Genomic DNA, 22,426 nt, shown 5'->3' with positions numbered 1-22,426 from the left:
TTGAGGATGCCATCTAACCATTGCATTCGCTGCCTACCCCGTCTCCGGTGACCCTCAACCTTTCCCAACATCAAATCTTTCTCTAGCGACTCCTCTCTTCTCATCAGATGACCAAAGTAGCTGAGCTTTAACTTTAGAATTTGACCCTCCAATGAGCAGTCAGGGTTTATGGTCGACAATATCGACTGATTTGATGTTCTAGCAGGCCAATTAGGAACTCTCAAGAGTCTCCGCCAGCACCACAATTCAAACGCGTCAATTCTTCGGCAGTCAGCCTTCTTCACAGTTCAACTCTTGCATCCATACATCACATCTGGAAAAACCATAGCACAAGTTATACGAAACTTGGTTGGCAGTCTAATGTCTCTGCTCTTTACTAGGTGGTCAAGGCTAGCCATGGCTCTCTTTCCCAGAAGCAGACGTCTCCCAATTTCATGGCTGCAGTCTCCTTCCGGGGTAATCTTGGAGCCCAAGAAGAGAAAATCTGTCACAGCTTCTACTTCTTGTCCCTTGATGCTCCAGGACTTTATAGGGCAAGGCACCATGATCTTTGTCTTTTTAATGTTCAGATTAAGCCCAAACGTTTCACTCGCTTCTTGTACGCGCATCAGAAGTCTCTTCAGTTCCACTTCACTTTCTGCCATTAAAGTGGTATCATCCGCATATCTAAGGTTGTTGATACGCTTCCCAGCAATCTTCACTCCAGCTGAAGACTCGTCCAGACTGGCCTTCCTCATGATGCACTCAGCATATAGGTTAAATAGGCAGCGCGACAGTATGCAGCCTTGTCTCACTCCTTTCTCGATCGGAAACCAATCAGTAAGACCATGCCCAGTTCTGACTCTGGCCTCTTGCCCTTCATACAGGTTCCTGAGGAGACAGATGAGGTGAATTGGAACTCCCATCTCTTGGAGAGCTTGCCACAATCTGCTGTGATCTACGCAGTCAAATGCTTTCGCATAATCAATAAAGCAGAAATAGATGGGTTTCTGGTACTCTCTTGCTTTTTCCATGATCTAGCGAAGGTTGGCAATCTGGTCTCTTGTTCCTCTTCCCTTGCGAAACCCAGCTTGCACGTCCGGAAGCTCCCGATCCACATACTGCTGCCGCCTACCTTGGAGGATTTTCAACATCACCTTGCTAGCATGCGAAATAAGCGCGATCGTGCGGTAGTTGGAACAATCTTTGGCACTGCCTTTCTTTGGAATGAGGATGTAAACTGACCTCCTCCAATCCTGTGGCCACTGCAGGGTTGTCCAAATTTGCTGACATAATGTATACAGAATGTTAACAGCGTCGTCATGGTTGAGGTTTTGAAGCAACTCAGCTGGAATGCCATCAATTCCGTTACCTTTGTTCTTAGCAAGGCTGGCTAATGCCCATTCAAATTCACTCTTCTGGATGCCCAGCTCGAGATCAGTAATCACAACTGTCTTATGTTGAATTTGCACATCTGGGTCCTTCTTGTACAATTCTTCTGTGTATTCCTGCCACCTCTTCTTTATCTCTGAGGCTTCAGTGAGGTCCCTGCCTCGTTTGTCCTTCATCACGCCCAACTTAGCACAGAGCTTCCTTTGATATCTTTGATTGTCTTATACAGAGATCTTGTGTTCCTCAATTGGCTGTTGTCCTCAACTGCTTGGCACTGTATGTTCAGGAAGGCATTCTTATCTCTTCTTGCTATTTTCTGAAAATCCGCATTGAGAACCTTGTATCTTTCTCTTTCCCCCATAACTTTTGCCATCCTCCTTTCCTCAGCTATTTGCAAAGCCTCTTCAGGTAACCCGTTTGCTTTCTTGCTTTTCTTTTGCTTTGAAACTACCTTAGTAGCAACTTCTTGTATTATATATCACGAACATCAGTCCACATCTCATCAGGCTCTCTGTCTTCTAGATATAATTTATGAAATCGATTCCTCACTTCCACAGCATATTCTGATGGAATTTGATCCAGATTGTACCTGAAAAGGCCTTCAAGTTTTCTGCGCTTTCTTCAATCAAAGCTTAAATTTGGCAACAAGAAGCTGATGATCGGTGCCACAATCGGCCCTAGGCCTTGTTTTTACTGCTTGCATAGCACTTCTCCATCTCTGCCTACAAAGAATATAATCAATCTGATTCCTGTACAGACCGTCCGGTGAAGTCCATGTGTACAGGCGCCTCTAGTGCTGTTGAAAATGAGTATTCGCTATGGTCAGGTTGTTTTCTTGACAAAACTCTACTAGCCTCTGCCCAGCTTCATTTGGCTCACCAAGACTGAACTTGCCTGTTATTCCGGATATTTCTTCACTCCCTGCCTTAGCATTCCAGTCTCCTATGAGAAAAAGGATGTCTGATGATGGAGTGCGATCTAAAAGGTATTGCAGGTCAGCCTAAAATCTCTCAACGTCAGCTTCTTCAGCAGTAGCGGTTGGTGCATAGACTTGGATAACTATTATGCTGAAAGGGTGACTTTGGATCCGAAGTGAAATCATTCGGTCGTTCTTGGGGCTGTAACCTAGCACTGCTTTGCACATTCTTCTGTTTACTATGAGAGCGGCCCCATTCCTTCTCCTGGATTCGTGCCCACAATAAAAGACATAATGGTCGCCGGAATTAAATTCTCCCATTCCGGTCCACTTGAGCTGACTGATAGCCAAGATATCAATGTTCAATCTGTCCATTTCTCGCTTGACGACATCCAGTTTACCTTGCGTCATAGATCTTACATTCCACGTTGCTATGTGATATATCTCCTTGCAACATCGGACTTTCCAGTCGCTTCCCGACACATCCACAACTGAGCGTCCTTTTGGCTTTAGCCCAGCCGCTTCATTCGTCCTGGAGCTACTAGGAATCGCGGCAGTGGCGACAATAGATGCCCAGTTGCCTCCACCCCACTCTTCACCAGTGTGCCTACTCCTGCGTGCAGCTCCTGAAGTGTGCTGTTTGTGCAACATCCAATTTGTTCTATGTACCTTTTGACACAGAACAGCGGTATACGGTAAACGACGGCATTCTCCGTCGGGACGAACCTGCCTACGTGCTTGTGCTTTCCTTGCACCATACTGCACATGCCAGCCAGTTTTTTAGGTGCAGTGATGACTACCAGGACGATCACCTTTTTGAGTCACGTTTTTTAAGCGGTGGGAGATTTGATAGTATTACGGAATGGAAACGAGTCTTGTACTTTTTCTTCAGCTCAGCGGTGCTCCTCTACATGCCTAGCATCATTAGCAAGGCGCTCTAAAACAGGGTTACCACCTCACAGGGAAATCCTGCACTGATCAGGATTTGTCAAGAGCGCCATGCAGGTAGTTTTTAGCAATAGCCTTGGAAGCTTGGAATCAGCTGACTGGTGGTTTAAAATATCTTTTTTATCGAAGCTGATACCACCAACACACTTTAATTTTGCGAACAGCAACAAATGTGTCTAAGAACTGCAAGCACTCTCACGCTGGCACCTCATAGATGAAGTCAACCCGAAAGCGCAATTGGCAAAGATTCATAGTACCCGGTTCAGCATTGTCATGCCCCCATTATGTATGAGTCTGTCATAGCATACGGCCTTACGATCGTCGGGCGTTACCATTCTGAAACTTATTTTGACTACAGAAAGGATACTACCATCAAATAAAGAATATTGAAGAAACTTACTCCAGTGCAGGACTTCAATAGGTTAACACGAAATGCGAACACACTCTTTGGATACTGGAAATGAAACAATTCTTTCGTAAAATTACACTCAGTGCTCACACGCTATTACTTCCCTTACGATATTGAAACCCTTCTGAAGAATGATTTATAAAGAAGTTTCTGTGAGATAGAAGCAAAGAAGAAGATGCAACGAAGGTAACCAAGAGTGCGGTTGGCATCAATAATTATGAAATTTATATGAAGAGACCATGTTAGATCATTTGTTATTTGGACATGTCAATAGCGGTAGGATGTCACTTGCTCTAGTGCCATGTCGTGAAGATAATAACAAGTGGGATGGGCCAAAATACACGAGATGCATTTGATTTCATTGATCACATGACACACCAGTCAATTTCATCAATATCTTTTTACAAGATGTGAGTATCCTTAGCATCATTAATTTCACAGAATGGTATGCAATTGTCTGCAAATAAGCGAATGTTAGAAGTTATACAGAGGGGAATATCATTAATATACATAAGGAACAAAAGAAGGCCTAAGATGGACCCCTGAGGAATCCCAGAATGGACGAATGAGAATGAGAAATGAAGGTTCTGTGCAACTGCAAATTGTGTTCAATTGCAAAGGAAACATTCAAGCCATGTTGATATACTGGGGTGAAGGTTCAGCTTGCTAAGCTTAAAAAGAAGCAACTTGTGACAAACTTTCTCGAAGGAAGATGCAATCCGCATGAACAATGATCGAGAAGAGCATGAAGTTTCTGCATGAAAGTAAGTAACTGGGTCTCGCATGACAATGATTTGCGAAAGCCATGTTGAGTATCAGTGAAGAAGGTGTTAGATTCAAGAAAGTTAACTATGTCAGTGTATAGGAAGTGCTCTAAAATTTTGCACAGAATGCTGGTTACCGATATCGAGCGGCAGTTAAAAGAAGATTTCATACTACCTGACTTTTGTAGCAGAACCATCTTCCCGGCTGTCCAATCTGCCAGAAACACAGACATCTCGATGGATTGCTGAAATATTTTAGAAAGAATGATTTAGGAACAAAGTTTAGTGCTTTTCAAGAACTTAGTGTTAATCAAATCAGGGCTGGGGCTTGTAGAAATTAAGATTATCTACTAGTTTTTCAGTTCCTTCGGGCTTAATCAATACTGTGTCCATCCCTAGAAAACGACAGAGTTCCAATGTTGGTAACATGATGCTTGAACACAAAACAAAATTACTGCAAAACGCTTCATTCTGTATTTCAGGACACTCAGTATCTGTAACAGTAGAACCGTTTGCATCTAACATTTCATTGAACGATCTCTAAATTGGGGTTATTGATATGGAAAAGTTTTGGGGGATTATTTGTGAGCATATAGGCAATGTGTGCTGTAGGAAATGAGCCTTGAATTTTTCATTGCTAAAACATACACCCTGTTCACTGCTTGATAAGCCTCCCATTTTGAAACAGAGTTAGATTTTATAGCATTGCGGTAAGATTTTTTTTTTTCTGTTAGAAAGCCTTTTAATGTGCACATTGTACCACAGTGCTTTTGCATGCGTTGTAAGGGTGTGCAGTGGAATATATTTTCCAATTACTTCTTTAACTTTAGCAATGAAAATTCCCCAGTCCCTTTCCATGCCTCAGGTATCGAAATCTGCTAGAAATTCATCGAGAAAAGAATGAAATAGCATTGGACAAGGGTAGAGAAGGGCAGCCTTAGTTCGTAAGTCGAGCCAAGGTTTCGACAAGTGGACTTGTTTTCATCTGGGCTCAGACGAAGACACGTCTACTTGTCGAAACTTTGGCTCAACTTGTGAATTGAGGCTTCCCCTCTACCTTCGTTCAGTGTCTCTTTCATACTGTATATAGCCGTCTTCTTTCTCCTGTTCTGCCCTGGATCGAGAAAAGAAGTTCTTCATTCATGGCCTAGAAGTCAGCTTTATTATAATCACTAATTTGCTTCACCTTTTTGTCACCATTAGTAGTTGGACTATTGAAATTGAAAGTTCAGAGAGCACTGCGGAATCTGCAGTGGAGAAATGCAAAAGATTGAGCATTGCTGCTGCACACGGGACATTGCGCGCTCCTTGTCGAACACAATCTGCGTTATGTTAAACACATTAAAGTTCATAGGCATTCTATAATTGGTTTACAGGAAATGTTGTAGGAAATGTTGAATGTTGTTTAAAATGTTCCTTAAATTGCCCACTGAACGTCGTCTGAAGCAAAAGCCTTTGTCAGGCTCTGTAGTCTTTAGCTTTCACTCCGGCTTTCTGTAATGTAAAGGAACAAATAAAGAAAGAAAAGGCGCAGTATCTGTCACTCGCGGAATCTCACCGACACATCTCGCGGACAAATCTTGCTGATGCGAGATTTTCATCATGAGCCCGGAAAGGCTTTCTTCGCCTTAAAAGAGAGTAGCAAATGGTCGCTTAGACTGGACATACAAGCTAAGTTTGAAACAAGATTCGGATGAAATATTAATACTAAATCTAACATGTTAGCAGATGGGTCAGATATTCGAGTTAGTTTTGCTACCAGCTATGAAAAGGAAAAAAAATGAGCAGAGTTTACAAAACATATTGCTTTATGATGAAGGCAACGTTTTAAGAATTAGTTCAGAAGACCATATCTGATCAGGAAAGTTGCAATCGCAGAGTAAAAACATAGGTGCTGCAGGGAATCGCGTAGCAACAAAGTTTAGCGTATGATGCAGTTCAGATGTGAACGTCAGTGAATAATTGGGAGGTTGGCAATGTGCATCAAAGACATATATTTTATGGCTCAGTTCTACTCATGCCCAAATGGATTCAGAGTTAGTTTGCACTGAAGTGTGATAGGGATGGTACAGCTCTAGGTACCGAGCATGACACCAATGTCTGGTTGTATGGTGCGACTGCATCGGTAAACCGTGAACCAAATTAAATCCTCAAATATCTCATTGTCACGTATGTTGGGATGAAGCCACAATTCTGTTACTGCAATATTGGCCTCGCACGTGTTGACATCGGAGGTAAATGATTTGTGTTTATTGAATGCTTCTATTTGCTAGCAGAATGGATATACATGAAGGTGACAAATGTAGTTTATTTCCCCTCATGTTATGCTATCGGTTCCCTTCGCTCACTAGAATTATTTGCATCCTTTGGGAGAGATCAATTCCTTGCGCTTTCAAGAAAATATTAAGCTTGTAGTTCCGCAATGCTATCAGATTCTGGAAGAAAAACGTAGCATGCGTTATTAAAGACCAATTTCTTATGTTGCAAGCAGTACTTCAGACAGCTTGCAGGCAAGCTTTTAACAAATTCTGTTAATTTCTTCCGTACTAGGCGGATGGCTGGGAAAAGTTCACATTGCTTAGCCTTGAACGGAAGTCCAGTACCTTCATTTTTTCTTTGAAGGAAGAAAATTTGATTATAGTAAGGCGACACTTTGATGATGAAAAAGTGCTTAGATGGTCGGCGCATTCGATGCCCATTTGTACGGATTCTCCACCTAACATGTGACAATGCAGCGTTTTCTCGTAAGTCTCGCTTCATGATTTTGTATGTCAGTAATGCCATGCAGGATCAAATCAATGTTAAGAGTAACGCAAAGTACTGGCTAGTTTACGCATGAAATAACTTTTTAAGCATGGCTTTGAATGCTTAGGTGTGAATAGGAAACGTGTCTTGCACCATGAAATTTTCTCACTCAGGCACTTCCAACAAGGTAGGCTTAGGCATAACCTTTCTTTTTTTTTTGGCAACAATTAAAGCCCGTGAAAGTTTCAGAATGCTATGTGACAGTGTGCCCGAATGTGAAGTAATTATAGTGCTCTCTTCTGCAACCTGCAGAGCGATGCCAGATTCATGCCTTTTGCGCTGCTCATGATCACACATTGCTGCTGGCTCCTAGATGAGTGCCAGCAGCTGATCAAGGTGACCATTCATGCTGCAAATGCACCGACAAGTCAAAGTGCACTGCCAAAGTCAGTGACACAATGTCCAACAACCAAGAGGAGCTATTACTACCACTGAGCTGCCTAGAACATTGCTACAAATGTCGTGCAATGCATTCAACATTTATACACTCTCGTTAAGATATGCTCAAATTACTTTTCAACCAAGAAAACATGCACTCCACTTGTGATGCTGAAAACCTGTGTCAACATGGCCTGCTGTGTCTCGTGACGCTTTGCTACCGTGAGAAATTTTAGAAAGGGTATCATTTTGCTTGCAAAATTTAGGCTGTAGTCACAATAATACAAAGCAGAAGTCTGATGTGCCATTCATTTATTCTCATGTTGCATGATGAATGAATAAACGAAAGTAAAGTTGTTGCGAGATCAGCAACTCCAATTATGACTACCACAGTGGTTTTGAAAAGACACCAAGGACAAAATTACAGTGCTTGGTAAAACTTATTCTGTTGTGGATGCCAGCACAACCTTTTGGGATGAGGGAGACATGGAACACATCGCTGTTTTCTGACTCTTTGTAACTATGTCAGCATTTTTTCACATGGAAAAGACACATTTATCAGCAAAAAAATTGAATTTACATTCTTCAAGCCATATGGCTTGAATTCGTGATGTCATCAATGAGAAGGACAGACTGCTGCAATTTTCAAGTTAATGGTGGTGTGGCATAGCCTCCGAGATCTGCATCAGAAATCGGCATTGATGCAAGCAATTTACTAGCAAAATCGGCTGGTGATGGTCGCATCTGTGTTAAACTTTGGGGCCTTTCCTAGTTCCGTTTTTGGCGAGTTGAACTTTTTGTTATTAGAATTTGTATCGATATAGGCGAACTTCAGTTTGTCTTCAGAGCTGCATGGTGCACACTTTTTTTTTTAATTCGCATTTGAATAAATCACACATACAAGCCTGTCACTGAGGTTTTGTGTTGTAGTATATTCCCCTAAACCTCATAACACAGATCCAAATCTGTCTTCTATCAAAAGGCACCTACAAATGTACTATTGTGGGCAGAAGTAGCTAGGGTGGGCAGGTGTTTGCTCAAGCGCGCCACTGCATTACCAGAGTTGCCTAGTAGTGGCCTGAGAACGGTGCGTACGGTTTGCATCTCCAGGGCTGCTTATCGAGAAGCGTTTACTCGTGTCCTTTGGGCTTGGTATGACAAGCAGCCTACATGATGAGTCAACAAGCTGGCATGCTTCCCAACACATGCGCCCCTCTGATAAGGCATGGGCAACCTGCATTCTTTATTTTACCACCAGCTTGCAGCAGAGGGCTGCTCTGCTGGAGGCTGCAGCATCGCTTGAGTATTAGGTGTATGAATGATTAGAACAGCGCTCTGGAGATATTATCTAAAACTGTCACTCCCCCCCCCCCCCCCCTTCCTGGCCAGAATGGCCATTGAGATACACAAAAATATAGTGCCGCCAGTGATACGCTTTTAGCAGACACTGGCACGTCCAGAGCACTTCTGTCCTGGTAGTACACAACCGATTCACAGCAGTTTGAACTCTAAAGGCGACCAGTTTTAAATTATGTGCAGTTCAAATCAAGAGAATCTTTAATATGCTTGATTTTGACAGAACCAAAGCATAAGTTTGATTGAGTTGGAAGTTCAATGGAGAGGGACGAGAATAACTCCATCCAACCCGCATTCTTGGCAAGAATCAAAATGAAAGTCCTCCCTGGCTGTATTGATGTTTGTTGTGCAGAAAAAGGCGCATTAATTGCCAAGAAAATTGCATTTAATAATGTCTACATTACTCGAATCAAACTCACTATGTTGACATCAAATTCAATGATTAATGTTTTGATGCAAACGGCCTTGCAGCAGAGCCTCTGAGATCCATGCCCTAAAATCATGGATTTGTGGGTTATGAAATTCTGACATCCCAAAGCAACTCGAGCAACGAAGGACGCATCAGTGCAGGGCTCCGGATTAATTTAGACAACCTGGGGTTCATTAGCATATACTGACATGACACTACATGCAGCCATTTATGTATTTAGTCTCCATAAAAATATGGCTTCCACTGCACAACTCAAATACCCAAATCCCACAAACTTGTGATCGGGAGCCAAAGCCAAAACTACCGAGTCAAAGAGGTGCGTTTGCCAAAACAAATGGCACTGACTTTTCAGCCACAATTAAATTGTAAAATCCAACGGTAATGCCGGCACTTATATTTCAGCTTCCATCCTTTTCTGGCTTATACACCTTTCCAATATGGGTGTGGCCGTATTGTTCGCTTTTTTTCTCTGGGCTGCGGCAAACTGGTTCCACTGCCGCTTCCATCGTGCTAGCTCCAAGTGCACAAAGCAGTTCGGCAAACAATATGATGGTTGCCAGTGATCACTTATTAGAAAGGTGTATGAAACCTTCAGTTTCATGAAGTAGTGTCACTTATTATGAAGTGAAAATTTATAGGTACAGCTTAACTTCAATTTCTCCTCCATGTCTGTATAAGTAAGTTTCAAATAATGATTGTTTATTGATGGGATTTAACATCCTGAAGTAACTCAGGCTGTGAGAGACACCAAAGTGAAGGGCTCTGGAAATTTCAACCACTTACATCGCACAGCACATGGGCACTTTGTTTTTTTGCTTCCATCGAAAAGCGACCGCTGTGGCCAGGATTTGATCCCGATATCCCTGGGCACAGCAGTCGAGCACCCTGACCACTGCAGTGGGGCGTCTTGAATTATGAGATTACACTGTACCATGCAAAACAGAGAGTAAACAAATGGCTTGTGAGTGACCATAACCTTCATTTCCAATTGGAGGAAACCACAAGGTTTCTTCAGGCAAACAGGAAAATGCCACCATTTCCAAGCCTAAACCCATGATACAAACTTCCAGGTATCACAGAATATGCTGCCTAGATTGGTCTTTTTAAGAAATCTGTATCCTGTCCATGCTAATGAAGACTGAAAGGCAAGCGAAAAAGAAGGACAAGGCACTCCGCATGAAGCTCCCCCTTAGCAACCAGCCAAAATCTCCAAAGATCCAAGTCAAGGTGAGCTGCGAAGATCTCACTATTCAGGACAAACACTTACACAGTGCAACAAACCTCCTACTTAAAAGCACGACTGCCTCAACATGCACAAGTCCTCATCTATGCAAATACGAGCCAGTGTCCATAAATATCCTTTGACCTTGCCATCACCATGAACAAATGAAAGTGGATTTCAACAGTGCCTACGGTATCCTTTGGTCACATCAAGCACCTACGCTCACGTAGCACCTTTTGGGACGCACCATGGCATGGAAGCCACAACTTAATGAAGCTGGTAGTGCAAGTTTGTCGCTCAGTACAAGGCCACATCAGGGAACGGCGCCATCAGCAGCACCACCGTCGGGCTCCCCACGCTCCTGCGGCAAAGGCACGGCTTTCCGGAACGCCGATGACTCTATTTCTAAAGTCACGGGGCCGTCGTTCCGAATGTCCACCTGCATCAGTGCTCCGAACTCTCCATCTTTCACCAAGTCTTCCTTGTACTCTGCCCTAAACTTGTGCAAGAACCTCTCGTAAAATTGTTTCGAACGGTCTCCTTCCATAGCAAGGTGGAAGTCTGGTTTGTTGCCTTTGAGCGTGCCATAGAGCGTGAACTGACTTACACACAACACTTCGAACTGTAGGTCTCGCACTGACTGCTTCCATCGCTTTCCACCGTCGTCATCAAAAAGCTTGAGGTTAAGGACCTTGCGCACAATGTAGTCAATGTCGTCTTCGGTGTCGTCACGATGAATCCCTACCAAGACGCACAGACCACGGCCGATGGAGCTAACAAGGCGTTCGTCGACATGCACTGCTGCTGATCGAACCCGCTGGATGACAGCACGCATCGCAACAGGTTGGCGTCAAGCTCGGGTTTTTTGGCCAAATTGTAGTCAGTGCTCCTGGTTGGGAAAGAAAAAGAAAAGATAACGTGCTTCATATCTTAATGGCAAGCTACGATTGCAAGCTGCACCAAAGTACACGCCCAAGTACGTCGCATTTTTGCTAAGCAAACACCCTGCTCGTTTAGAGGGTTCGTGTAGGGTTCCAGTTTGAATACATCAGACCTCAAGTTCATTCTTCAGACAAGGACAAGGTTTCCTGCGGTTACAGATGTCAGTTTATAATGTCGCAGGTTACTGGAGCACGAACGACGAACACTTTAATCTGCGCGTAAACGATTACAGGCGTCACTAAAAGAAAAGAACGAAGCGCTAGTGTGATGGTGAGCCGCACCACCCAACTCAGCGAGCTGCTACGATTCGTACTTTGTCACTTAACTAAAACATTTTTACAAACATGTATAGCTTTCACACCACTCTATGAACACGAACATTGCACTTTCTAGCTCACCTTTGATATGGTAGCTAGCCACGAATATAATGTACAGTGGCTATATAATGTGCGGAGTTTGCACACCGTAGTTTGCAAAAACAAATTTCTACTAGAACGCCGCCATATTGGTCATTGTTGCCCGGCATACCAGTAGTTGTGACAGATCCCGCCAAGCATGGCCTCAGCTAGACTGGCAATTTTATTTTAAAATAGAGTTTTTGCTCAGCAGGACTACACTTTATGCATAAAGTTGAAATCTAAAGACTCCTGGATTAAAACATTAAAGCTCGTTGTCTGCAGCAGAGCTAAAACTGAAACATTGGACAGGTCTTTCGCCCCGCTCGTCTGCTTCGACAGCGTCTACTTTGTCTACCTTCTCTCCGTGCGTTCGCTAGCTTCGAAGCTTACTAACTACTAAAGTGAGCTAGTACTGACTACGTTGGCCTTGCTGTTCTTTGGCCCAGTCTTGCCCTGAATTTTTTCAAAGGCCAAGTGAGTGTAGTGATCACACAGTTTTTCCAAAGTGCGAAGTGTGCAATGAAAAGAAATAGCGCGCTTTGAAAAGAATCAGCCGAGCGCCAACCGCGCATGCGCTGAAGCGCTTTCTCATCCTATGCAGGCGGAATGTCGAGAGCAGCCGCAGCAGCGTTGTTGCTTGTCCGTTGAGTGAAGTGGGGGTGCTGTGAAACTGTTTGGTGCAGTGCTTTTCTTTTCGTGCGGGCGCAAAGTGGCCCTGGGATCGTGGATCTGTTCGTCAGACTGAAGCCGAAATAGTAAGTGCGCATTTGGAGTAATCTGCGTCGGAAGTAATCCTCCACGTGATGGTGCATGCCGGAGAACACCTACGTGCTGGCTACCGGTTCATCAACACCAAGGCCAGCTGATTTCCTTAAAGGTTTAGGCTTAATCACTGAGTTACGAGCCTTTTCACGGCCTTCCCGTTACGAAACGAGTTGGCCTTCGCACCGCGGTTTTCTTTTTTATTTTTACAAACAGGCGTGCTACCCGGCGGATTTCTCGTCGGCATCTGGCGTGACCTTCGAGGTCCGTCCAAAACTACGGTGTCCGCGACCCTGGCGAGCAGCTTTATGTCTTATCTGCGGGTGTTCCGCGTCCGTTGTTTGGACGCGTGCCGTCTTTTTATACATTTTTTTTTTTTTTTTCATACTCGAAGGTCTGGGGCGTGCACTTGGTCTTATGAGATGTGCAGCAATCGCCGCCCGCGTACGCTGCGATTTCAAGGGGACAGGATCGCGCGTCCTGTTAGGAGAAACTAGTGTGCGATTACGCATGCGAACTGGCTAAGCGTGCCTGTCACGGCAGTGTGTTTTTGCGTGCGTTTGCAATCGTGGTTTTGTTATCGGAAGCGAAGCAGACGGTGTTGCAAAGCAGCCCGCACTGAACGCTGTTTCGCAGCCCGCCAGTTTGTTCCCCAGCTGTGCGTCAGTGAGTGTGATATGAATGTGGTGCACGCCTTCGCGGACGCGCGTGCATTGTGGTTCTCGCCATGTTGCATATGGTTAAACGACAAGGAGCACGGTGCTATGGGAAGGAACATTTCTACCGCTCCTAAATTTGTTCGGGACTAGTGAGACCTAATTTTTGACAGCCCCTCTGGGATGACGCCGAGTAATGTTATGCTCATGGCAGACTTCCGTGTCCTTGCATGAGGAACTACAAAGTGCCACAAAATGGGATCCTTCGCGCATATTTCGCTAGTGTTTCAAAATTACAGCCATATGTTGGCAGATAAGCGCCTTGGTCATAGTGGGCCGGTATTTTCATTGGGCGTCATTCCGTGCCCGCAACAAAAACACATTTTTCAGCTATTGTCGCTTTGGATGGATACACAACCTCACTGGGTTGAAACGTGAACAGAATTCTGGAAACTATATTTGGTAAAACATATTTAGAGTTTAAATGTTGCTTACTCTGTTCCCTAGCTACTTTTTAAACTAGACTGCACATAAATTATGTGTACCATGTCATTTGGGGGCTTCAGCACCAAACACGTACACACACGTGCAAAAAAAAAAAAAAAAAGTTTAGAGGGTCGCTTAGATGTCGAAATTCTACCCTTCCTCCCCTATCATTTGCCTCTTATCAGCGTTCGTTGCAGTTCTACATATAAATATAATTGGTTTACAGGAAAGGAAAGACGCAGTATCTGTCACACACGGTAAACCATCGTTCCTGTCGCGTGGCGTACCTCGGCGCGCGTTCAAGTGAAGTGTGGGATTGCAGATGGAAGGAACCCTAGACAAGAACTAAAACAAGAACTCATTCCGCGTAATCTCGCGGAATATATGACAGATCTCGCGCACGAGATTTCGTTCCATGAACCTAGACACTTGTCGCAGACAGCCCACTGCACTCGACACAAAAGAAAGCATGTTTGCTTTACAAAAACGTTCCAAAGGTACAAAAATATTTTACACGTGACACAAAAGAAAGCATGTTTGCTTTACAAAAATGTTACAAAAAGAAAACAAATATTTTACACTTTTCACTTCACATTGTTTACAGTGTGCACAAAGGCAGAAATAAGCTGCTGAGTCATTTCTGTGTGGTAACGACTGTGTAAAAATAATAAGATTTAACCAAGTTGGTACTGTTATATATTTATGGGTATAATTTTTTTGTTCTTTGGTCATAGTAGCACAAGACCTTCTGCTGACTTGTGTTCACCTTTGTTTGCAGATAGTGGTAGTACTTTTTTTACCGGAGATTTAAAGGAAAATAAAAGGGGGGGGGGGGGGGGGGGGGGGGGGCATACCTATGGGGCAACTGAATGGCAAGGGAAAATGAGACAGATGGGGTGAAGGAATAGGCAGGAGGGGGAAATGTAGGCAGTGAAAGCCATGCTTTGTCATAAGAGGTGCTAAGAGTGGGTCATTCGGGGGCACATAAGACGGCGTCATATGTGTTGCTCCCTGGAAGCGTTCAGCGAAGCTACACGTTCGCTCCTTTGAGAAACCCCCATGAGGTCCGCCTGTGCCCGGTTTCTAGATACTCTAAGGATCGGGCGGCCTCGTTGCCGGAGTTCCAGAGTACACGGGCACCGAGATGAGCTCAGTGCTGTGGGAGGAGGGGCGTGGGTCAGTATTTGGTAGGTGGCAAGGGTGGACTCCGCCCCTAGCATAGCAGGGCTGTTTCTTAATCACTGAGTGTAATATAATGGTGACACCTTGGCTGCCGAACGCAAGAGCTATTCTGCTTCTTTTGGGTTAGTTCTCCGAGCTAATCCTTTCTAATTGGAGAGGTGTTCGGGGTGTACGCAACCGCTATGGCTCCGTTCTGGTCGCTTGCAGCATCTACCCATCCTGCTCATCGCCTTTTTGTTCATGAAGGGCTTCTCATCGCTCGCAGTTTCGGTCGGGGTGCATGTTACGAGGGAGCGGCCGAATTTGTAACCTTTGACGAATTTTTTTAGGGAAAGATTTTGGGGATTTGTGACTATCTGGGATGCGAATTTGTAGTTTAGAGATATGCGCTGGCTAGGCGTAGATATTGGGCTTGTAAATGCGCTTCGGTTAATTCATGGTGTTTTGCACACCTAACTCTTCACAGGCGTTCGTTGTTGGTGGTTTTGGGCAGGCAGAGCGCTGCCTTCGTAGCTTGTCTGATAAGAGAGTTTGTTTGGGTTTAGGTTACATTGACTTTCAGGTTATGCGCTTGTACCACTCGCGTAGTATCCGCTTCCTTTGTCCGTGAGCTTTACCTGTGACTACGTGTTAGCAGCGTAGTGGCAGCGGGCTCTTTAGTTTCATTATTTTCCTGTCTCGGATGCCCGGGATAGTTCGTACATGTGGGAGCTCTCTGCCGTGTACGCAGGTTCTAATGGGGATGTGATACGTTCTAGCCCGTGGCAGCTGATCACGAGAAGTTGAGATTTTTTCTGGTGAGGCCTGCGTTGGTGACCTCTATTGCGGCTGCTTCTAGTGTGTCTTCGATCTGCGCGTCCGATTCATATACGTAGTCTACAGGAGTAACGCCGCTGTCTTCGTTCATTCCCAGCCTCGTAAACGGCGATGCACTCCTCGTGAGGTACACGGAACCTCACACATTTCAACGTGGCTGGGCAGCCATTCGTAAATTATTTTCGAGAATGACTCCAATATTTCGATGTTCGTGACGTTCTCCCTCGACGTGGTGAGTCTAAAATATTGGTGACTTGTCCGTCTGCTGCTTTACCGCAAACCTTTCTTTCCCGATCTTTCGGAAAGCGGCGGCGATCACTTTCCTGGCGCCCACTGCGAGAGCTGGCTTCGAGTCGCCATGACTCACCACCAGCGCGATTCCCTTGGTGACGCCAGTTGCATACTCCGCCGCGAAGATCGCCGTCCAAGAAACGCAGCGCACGCACTCGTGTGAAGTGGGCGGCCCCTGCTGCAAGGCCCGAAAAAATCGACCCTCAACATGCACCCGAATTCTTGGCAGCTTGCGTCGTCTCCGCTGCGCTGCTGCAGTGCCCCGTTGGACTGCCGCATAGGCTTACGGATGGAGGGAAACTGTGCGCTTGCCTGCCCCGTCATAACGCATGTGGCGAGAGCTCAGGATTCGGATGGTATGGCATGTAGCGCATTCAATAGGGAATAATGACACTATTGGAGGGGCCTCTCTTTCTTTGCTTGGAGGCGAAAAAGAAAAAGCACGGTTTTTCTGCGTAAACTTTATGGGACACCCGCCTTTGGGATGAAGAGCTTACTGCTTAATTAATGCTCCGTGCCGCGCCGAACTATACTTCGAAACAGGCTGTGAAGTGCGACTGTTACATGCCGGCCGGAATCTTGGAAGCATGAATGCATTTCCAATTAAAGTAATTTTTAATAGTAATTACTCATTCACATCCTCCCAGTCGCCGCCATACGGGTGCAAAGGAAAGCTATACAGCTTCCTCAGAAACTTGATCGAAACCGGGACAACCGCCTTTCCGTGGCAGTCGCTTTACCAACTTAACTAATCAGGAGGGTCAGTAGATCAGATGGTCGGGCGAGGAACTCCAAGCGGGATTGGTGTTGGTTGAAGATTTAAGGGAATCCCCCGAGTGACTGAAAGAGTGACCGAGTGATTGAAAGAGCTACGTCTCCATTTGTTATTGCGAAAAGTGACTCGCAGACTCGCAGGGAAAAACATCGGAAGTCGATACCCTCCGTTATGACCCGCACCACTTCAAACTGCCGTCGCTCGAACTATTTTGCCCGTTTTTTTTTTTTTTTTTTTTTTATCGCCTCGTCGCCAATTTCTGTATCCACAACAGGGTTCGCTCGTCGTCCGATGACCATAGCCGGTCTTTGCCGCTACCTCTAGCAGAGAAAATGTTCCTTTGCATTTTAGAACCATAAAATTGATGGACGGACGGACGGCGATCTTCGATTTGCTTGTCGGGGGCGCAAGAAAATCTACGCGGCAGGTCTATGTGCTGCTGCTGCTGCTGCTGATGGTGATGATAATGATGCTCAGGGACATGCCGTTTGAAACGAGCTGGCATCAGAACTGGTGGACAGGCCAAACGTAAAAAAAAAAAAAAAAGGAAGCAATAAACAAACAGAGAACTGGGTAGAAGGGAGCACAGCAAGGACGATGCCACGCCCTCCCTGGGGGTGGTGAGGGTAGCTGGTACCGCACTGCACTAACTACGCTTATTCCCGATGGCGTACAACATTCAACAACCACTTTCAGCATGTGGCGCCATCTATTGGCGTCTAGGGGATCTGAGCATGCGCAGTGGAACGTACGGTGGCGAATCGCGATACCCTAAAACTCTCTATCTGTCGATGCTGAAATAAAGTGATCAAGTTTTATTCTAGCCGTGTGCGGGCGTTAGATCCCTAGGGGCGCTGCGCTATCAGCGGCTTGTGCAGAATCACTCGCGGCGGTATCACCGTTTACACGAGCCCGATCGACGCTGACGGATCGAGTCGGGGCGCGCCAGATGTGTACAGATGCTAGACTTAGAGGGGAAACGCCCTGATGAATGCCTTTCTGCCTCTTGCAGCGCCAGCTCGACAAAGTAGGAGGCAGGCGCTAGCCCAACATGAGAGCGTATCCATGCTTTTCCTTGCCTAGCGGGTCGGGATATGTCCACCCTCTGGTCGGGTTGACTCATAGCCTCCTTGCTATGGTTGACTAAACCCGAGTCGACAGCTGCCTACCCGGCCTGTAGCAGCGTGCTCCGTCCCGACAGTGTGCCCATCTTACAAGCAGACCGAGGGGCTGCGGCAATGTTGGGCAGGCACTGAAAGAACGGAAGCACATTTCCGCCAATGCATGCGTGGCACTTGTCGCCGCCTCTTGCGTGATGTTTCAACCAGAGAGTCCTCGCCGCGCCGCCTCCTTCTCTCCTTTTCGCGCTGCTAACATGCAATAGAGGCTTTACAAAAGTTAGCGCCATCTAGTGAAAGAAACAGAAACTGTACGCGGCGGCCATGTTTTGCTCAGTCCGCCCGCGCGCCCGCGCCTCCCATCGAGTACGCTGTCAACGTGCGCCTTCGTAGAACCCGTGCATGCACCGAAAGGTGCATTGGAATGCTCACAAGCGATTGTTTCATTTTTTAACATCACAGCAGTCGCTGTTAGCTCCAGGCTCTATTCGGAATGATGCCAGCATGTTGTTGCGTGCCCTTCTGCAGGCAGCGCACCGTCGTAGAGACGCGCACGGAATCAAGGTACACGCGTGTATGCGACCGTTCGTTTGCAGTCCTAATCGCTTTACAAGGGTCATTTGCATCATGTAAAGCATTACTGCACGTCCCTCTGACTGGGAGCTAGCTCACAGAACGTGCTATCACCTAAAACAGCAAGGTTGTTTTGCGCGCTATGGAGCCTTGTGAACTTGAAGGATAAGCTTATGCTGCGATGGAAGACACGGGAGAAGGAGCAATCCATGTATAACGAACGCTATTGTGCAAACACGTTCTTTGAAACATTTTGTACGTAGGTGGCATTTACCATTGTGCATTGGATTTAAGACACGGGCATGATTGCCGAAACTACTTTTCACAGTCGTACGAAATGGTAGTGCTTGGTGCAGAGAGCAATACGGTTGCCTAGTGTGCCCGAGGTGCTTGTTTCACGCTGCAAAAGCAAGCGGCTGCCAAACCCGCGGCGTCTAGAAAAGCAGGAAAAGATGACATCCCACTAGTGTATTGTAATATGCTCACGTGCAGCCCGTTTCGACCGGTCCACGTCCAGAGCGCGCAGCTCAGGTTTTATACCTGCCAGCGCGGCCGATAAAATAACGAAGCGTGCGCTTCACTTTTGTGTGTTTTTTCGAGTCACCCGATGGTTCGCTAATTCACAGCTACCTGAAATTCACTGGAATTTTTAAATAGGTCGATTTCTTGTTTATTCCTTCTGTCAGAAAGTAAACATTTGAAGCCGTAATCTCACATGAAAGCGCTGACATTGGAAGCTTCGAGGAACTCGGAGGAGGAGGAACCCGGCTGAAACGAAAAGAAATTTGAAAAGTCAACTCACATTACTGCGAAGTGTTCGTGCCTTGTGCAACTGGCTGTGTTCATGAAATCAGATTTATATTATATCATATCGTTATAGAAAAATTAGAGGGTCACTTAAGCTCCGCCGTTAAAGGTATAATGCGATAGTGTCTCTCTCTCATACACACACACGCACGATGTTTTCTTTGTTCACGTGTTATATTTTAGCTCTATTTATTTATTTATTTATTTATTTTATTTACCAAATACTGCAGGTCCTAACTGGGCCCTAGCAGGAGGGCGAAAAGAATACAATGCAGTGAAATATGAATTCATGAAAAGTAACATACACAAGTGTAGTATGTTATATGTTGTTATGTATGCTATATTTCTATGTTATGTATGTTATGTTATATTTCTATCATTTCTTTCTTTCTTTTTTTTATTTGACGTTTTATATTTTTATACACCAATACGCATGTGTCAACAACAATCGGCTGTCCATTCTGAGCAATTTGACACTTTTGAACACATTCAATTATTTCAATTAATAAATTACACATTCTAAATTTTCTTCCTTAGCATCACCAAGCTGTGGTTTTTCATTCTGTCACCTTTAAGCCCTTACTTTCCAATTTTTCCTTTTTTGTTTCTTTATTTCATCAATTAATCAATTATTTACAAAGATTTTATTAACTCGTCATCGCCTATCGCACACCAATCAATCTTCAATCACTGGAAGCACAAATTACCATGGCACTTTTTTTTTTACGCAGACCCCGATTATTTCCGAGACTAATGCCAACTACTGCGTCGACGGCATGGGAAGGAAAGTGCTAAGCGCCAGTCCAACTTACGTCAAATTACGCACGATCCTTTTATCATAAAATAAAATGCATCCTCGCTCATTTCACCAACCAAGTATCTTCCAGTGGGATGAGCGACGGTGATTGCGCAAACCAAGCAAACAAACTCGCGATGATCTCTCATAGGCGTTTAAGTAAACAGCAAAGGCGCACAGATAAAAAAAAAATTCACATTATAGAACTCTGGATACTGTATCTGGATAGGGATGACGCTGCGGATTGCCGAGGGGCCCATGCACGACTCATAGAGCAATTTGTAACTGCGCTCGGCAGCGCGGCCGGTGGGCCCCGCCACGTCTCGGCTGTCAAAATACGCTTCTAGGCGTCGCTAACAAAAACCGCCAGGGACCGAAGAGAGGTCCAAGCACAGCACACTATAGTTAAAACGTGAAAAGCGCGAACAGAACGGCGAGCGCTGATTGGACGGACACGAAGCGAACGGATGGAGCGAACAAAATATGGCGGCCAGAGCGGGATCAGCGTGTCGCTCATGGTTGCCAGACGTACTTTTGTAAACCCTCTATTAGATGGGTATCGCGTTTAGCGCGTCGTTGCCCTTCTTGGAAGCTTTTTTCGTACGTGGCTGCGTTAGTCACTCGCGTGTGGGATATTAGGCGCTACGTGCAACGCAGGCCGCGCAGCTGCGCGACCTTGCGCTTCCTCACTGCAGGCGTCGCACTTTCAGCCTGGTTGCTCGTCTTTGTCTTGCGCTGCTTATATAAAAATGGCTTGCCTGACGTCATAGCAACCGCTGTGCTGGTGGCCCATTGTGAACGTCGTGCACGCTTAGCTAATCCGCTTATTGCCACCTGCTCCGATGTGAAAGGCGATCGTGGTCCACCATTATGTCGCCTGTCGCCCGTAAGAGGTACTTTTTTTTTTTTTTTGTCTTGCGCGTGTTCGTTTGTTCAGTTGCGTGTGACGCAGTGCAGTGGGGCGGGTGTCGCTCGTTGCGGCCATTTGGCGGATGTGATGCCAGAATTGCTGCTGGCCAATCTCCCGGCCTCCGAAGCCGCGCTGCTGTCATTCGCGACAAGCTTCGCGCGCACTTTCACAAATCGTCGCGATATGTAATGGTTGGTGCGACACCATGGAGGATGTTTCTGCGAACGCCTTCGAAAGTTCCCAAAAGTAGGTAGTTGTAAGGAAACGTTTGCATGACCAGATCTCAGCCGGGGCGGACGCTAGTTCACAGGAATATCTGCTGGTGTATTTAGTCAAGTAAACCTACTATTTAACATTTTGGTTAGTGTCAACGCAAAGCTTGAATTCGTAGATAAGACAATGCCGGGTCAGTTTCTGAAACAAACAAAAAAAATCTCATTTTCTGAAGCCCTGCAGCGCGATAAAATCCAGCGTTATTATTCAAGCGAGAACAGCGTATTGGACGCTCACTGGAAACCGTATGTCGGCGTGCCACGATGTGTGTGGCACGAAATTCGAACTGCTTGCTCTGCTGTCTTCTCTTGCGTAGCTCTCAAAATTAACGGCCACGCAATTTGGCAGTCACTGTATTTTCCCTGGAACCAAGGACTGACAAAATAATGGATATGACGTGGCGCTGTAGCTCGTGCAGTTTGCATACTCACTGCCACACGCCATAGGCAGACACCACGTTTATGCGTCCAATGCGCTTATAGTTTCCCCTTTGCCGGGGGGTCGAATTTCCTCTATCCGCGGGGCTTCAGAAAACGTGTTTTCGTTCGTTTCAAAAATTGATGCGACGCCGTCTTGTTCACGGCTTACAAATCTCCACTGGAATTATAATAATTCATGTTAATTGAGAAGTTTATTGTGAGCTTTAGTTAAAGGGACCATAAAAGCTGTTTACGAAAACTGGAAAACGCGCTAGAGCAATGGGTACCCATCAATCGTCACCGCAAAGCAAGCATTTTTAAGCGACCTTTATTATCCCTGAAGATATGGGCGAGAGAAAATGATGCTCCTCCTCTGCCCCCTCAACTGAGCCCATGCCAGCGTGCAAGAGAAAAAAGTAAAAATAATGTCGCCATAGCGCCCCAATGTACACGCCCCGTCCCGCCGCGTAATTTGGGAGCCTCCAATGAGCAAGCGCGTCCAGGAAGCCTATGCGACGTCACATGGGACGTTTCCGCGCGTGCACGGGGATATGTCGTCCCACTCGGTGGCGAGCGGTTGCCAGGCGCAATAAAAAAAAAAAAAAAAAAAAAAAAAAAAGAAA

General features: G+C 45.6%; 2 protein-coding genes across 4 annotated transcripts in view; one reads left to right on the top strand and one right to left on the bottom strand.

Moving 5' to 3' along the window:
* Nucleotides 1-8,385: 8,385 nt before the first annotated feature.
* On the bottom strand, nucleotides 8,386-12,077 carry Dtd (D-aminoacyl-tRNA deacylase). The gene is made up of 2 exons (XM_084607695.1): nucleotides 11,940-12,077; nucleotides 8,386-11,488 (listed from the first exon to the last, which is right to left on the bottom strand). The coding sequence occupies exon 2, from the start codon at nucleotides 11,432-11,434 to the stop codon at nucleotides 10,913-10,915; it is 522 nt and encodes a 173-aa protein (XP_084463821.1). The 5' UTR covers nucleotides 11,435-11,488; nucleotides 11,940-12,077; the 3' UTR covers nucleotides 8,386-10,912.
* A 124-nt stretch (nucleotides 12,078-12,201) lies between these two features.
* LOC146187428 (uncharacterized) overlaps nucleotides 12,202-22,426 on the top strand; it is a 148,514-nt gene continuing 138,289 nt past the window's right edge. Inside the window, exons 1-2 of one of the 3 annotated variants that reach the window (XM_084607684.1) lie at nucleotides 12,202-12,413; nucleotides 12,541-12,694. The gene's annotated coding sequence lies outside the window, so the exon portion shown is untranslated. The other 2 variants (XM_084607685.1, XM_084607683.1) reach the window with 2 other exon arrangements.

The sequence above is a fragment of the Amblyomma maculatum genome, chromosome 6 (assembly GCF_055883805.1).
Source record: "Amblyomma maculatum isolate TAMU_Amacu chromosome 6, ASM5588380v1, whole genome shotgun sequence".
In the NCBI taxonomy this organism is placed as follows: Eukaryota; Metazoa; Arthropoda; class Arachnida; order Ixodida; family Ixodidae; genus Amblyomma; species Amblyomma maculatum.
The sequence above is the reverse complement of the archived record's forward strand: the minus strand, read 5'-3'. Positions and strand labels throughout refer to the sequence as shown.

Coding starts and splice junctions, on each gene's coding strand:
- Dtd (XM_084607695.1), bottom strand. CDS start 11,434: ATGCGTGCTGTCATCCAGCGGGTTCGATCAGCAGCAGTGCATGTCGAC.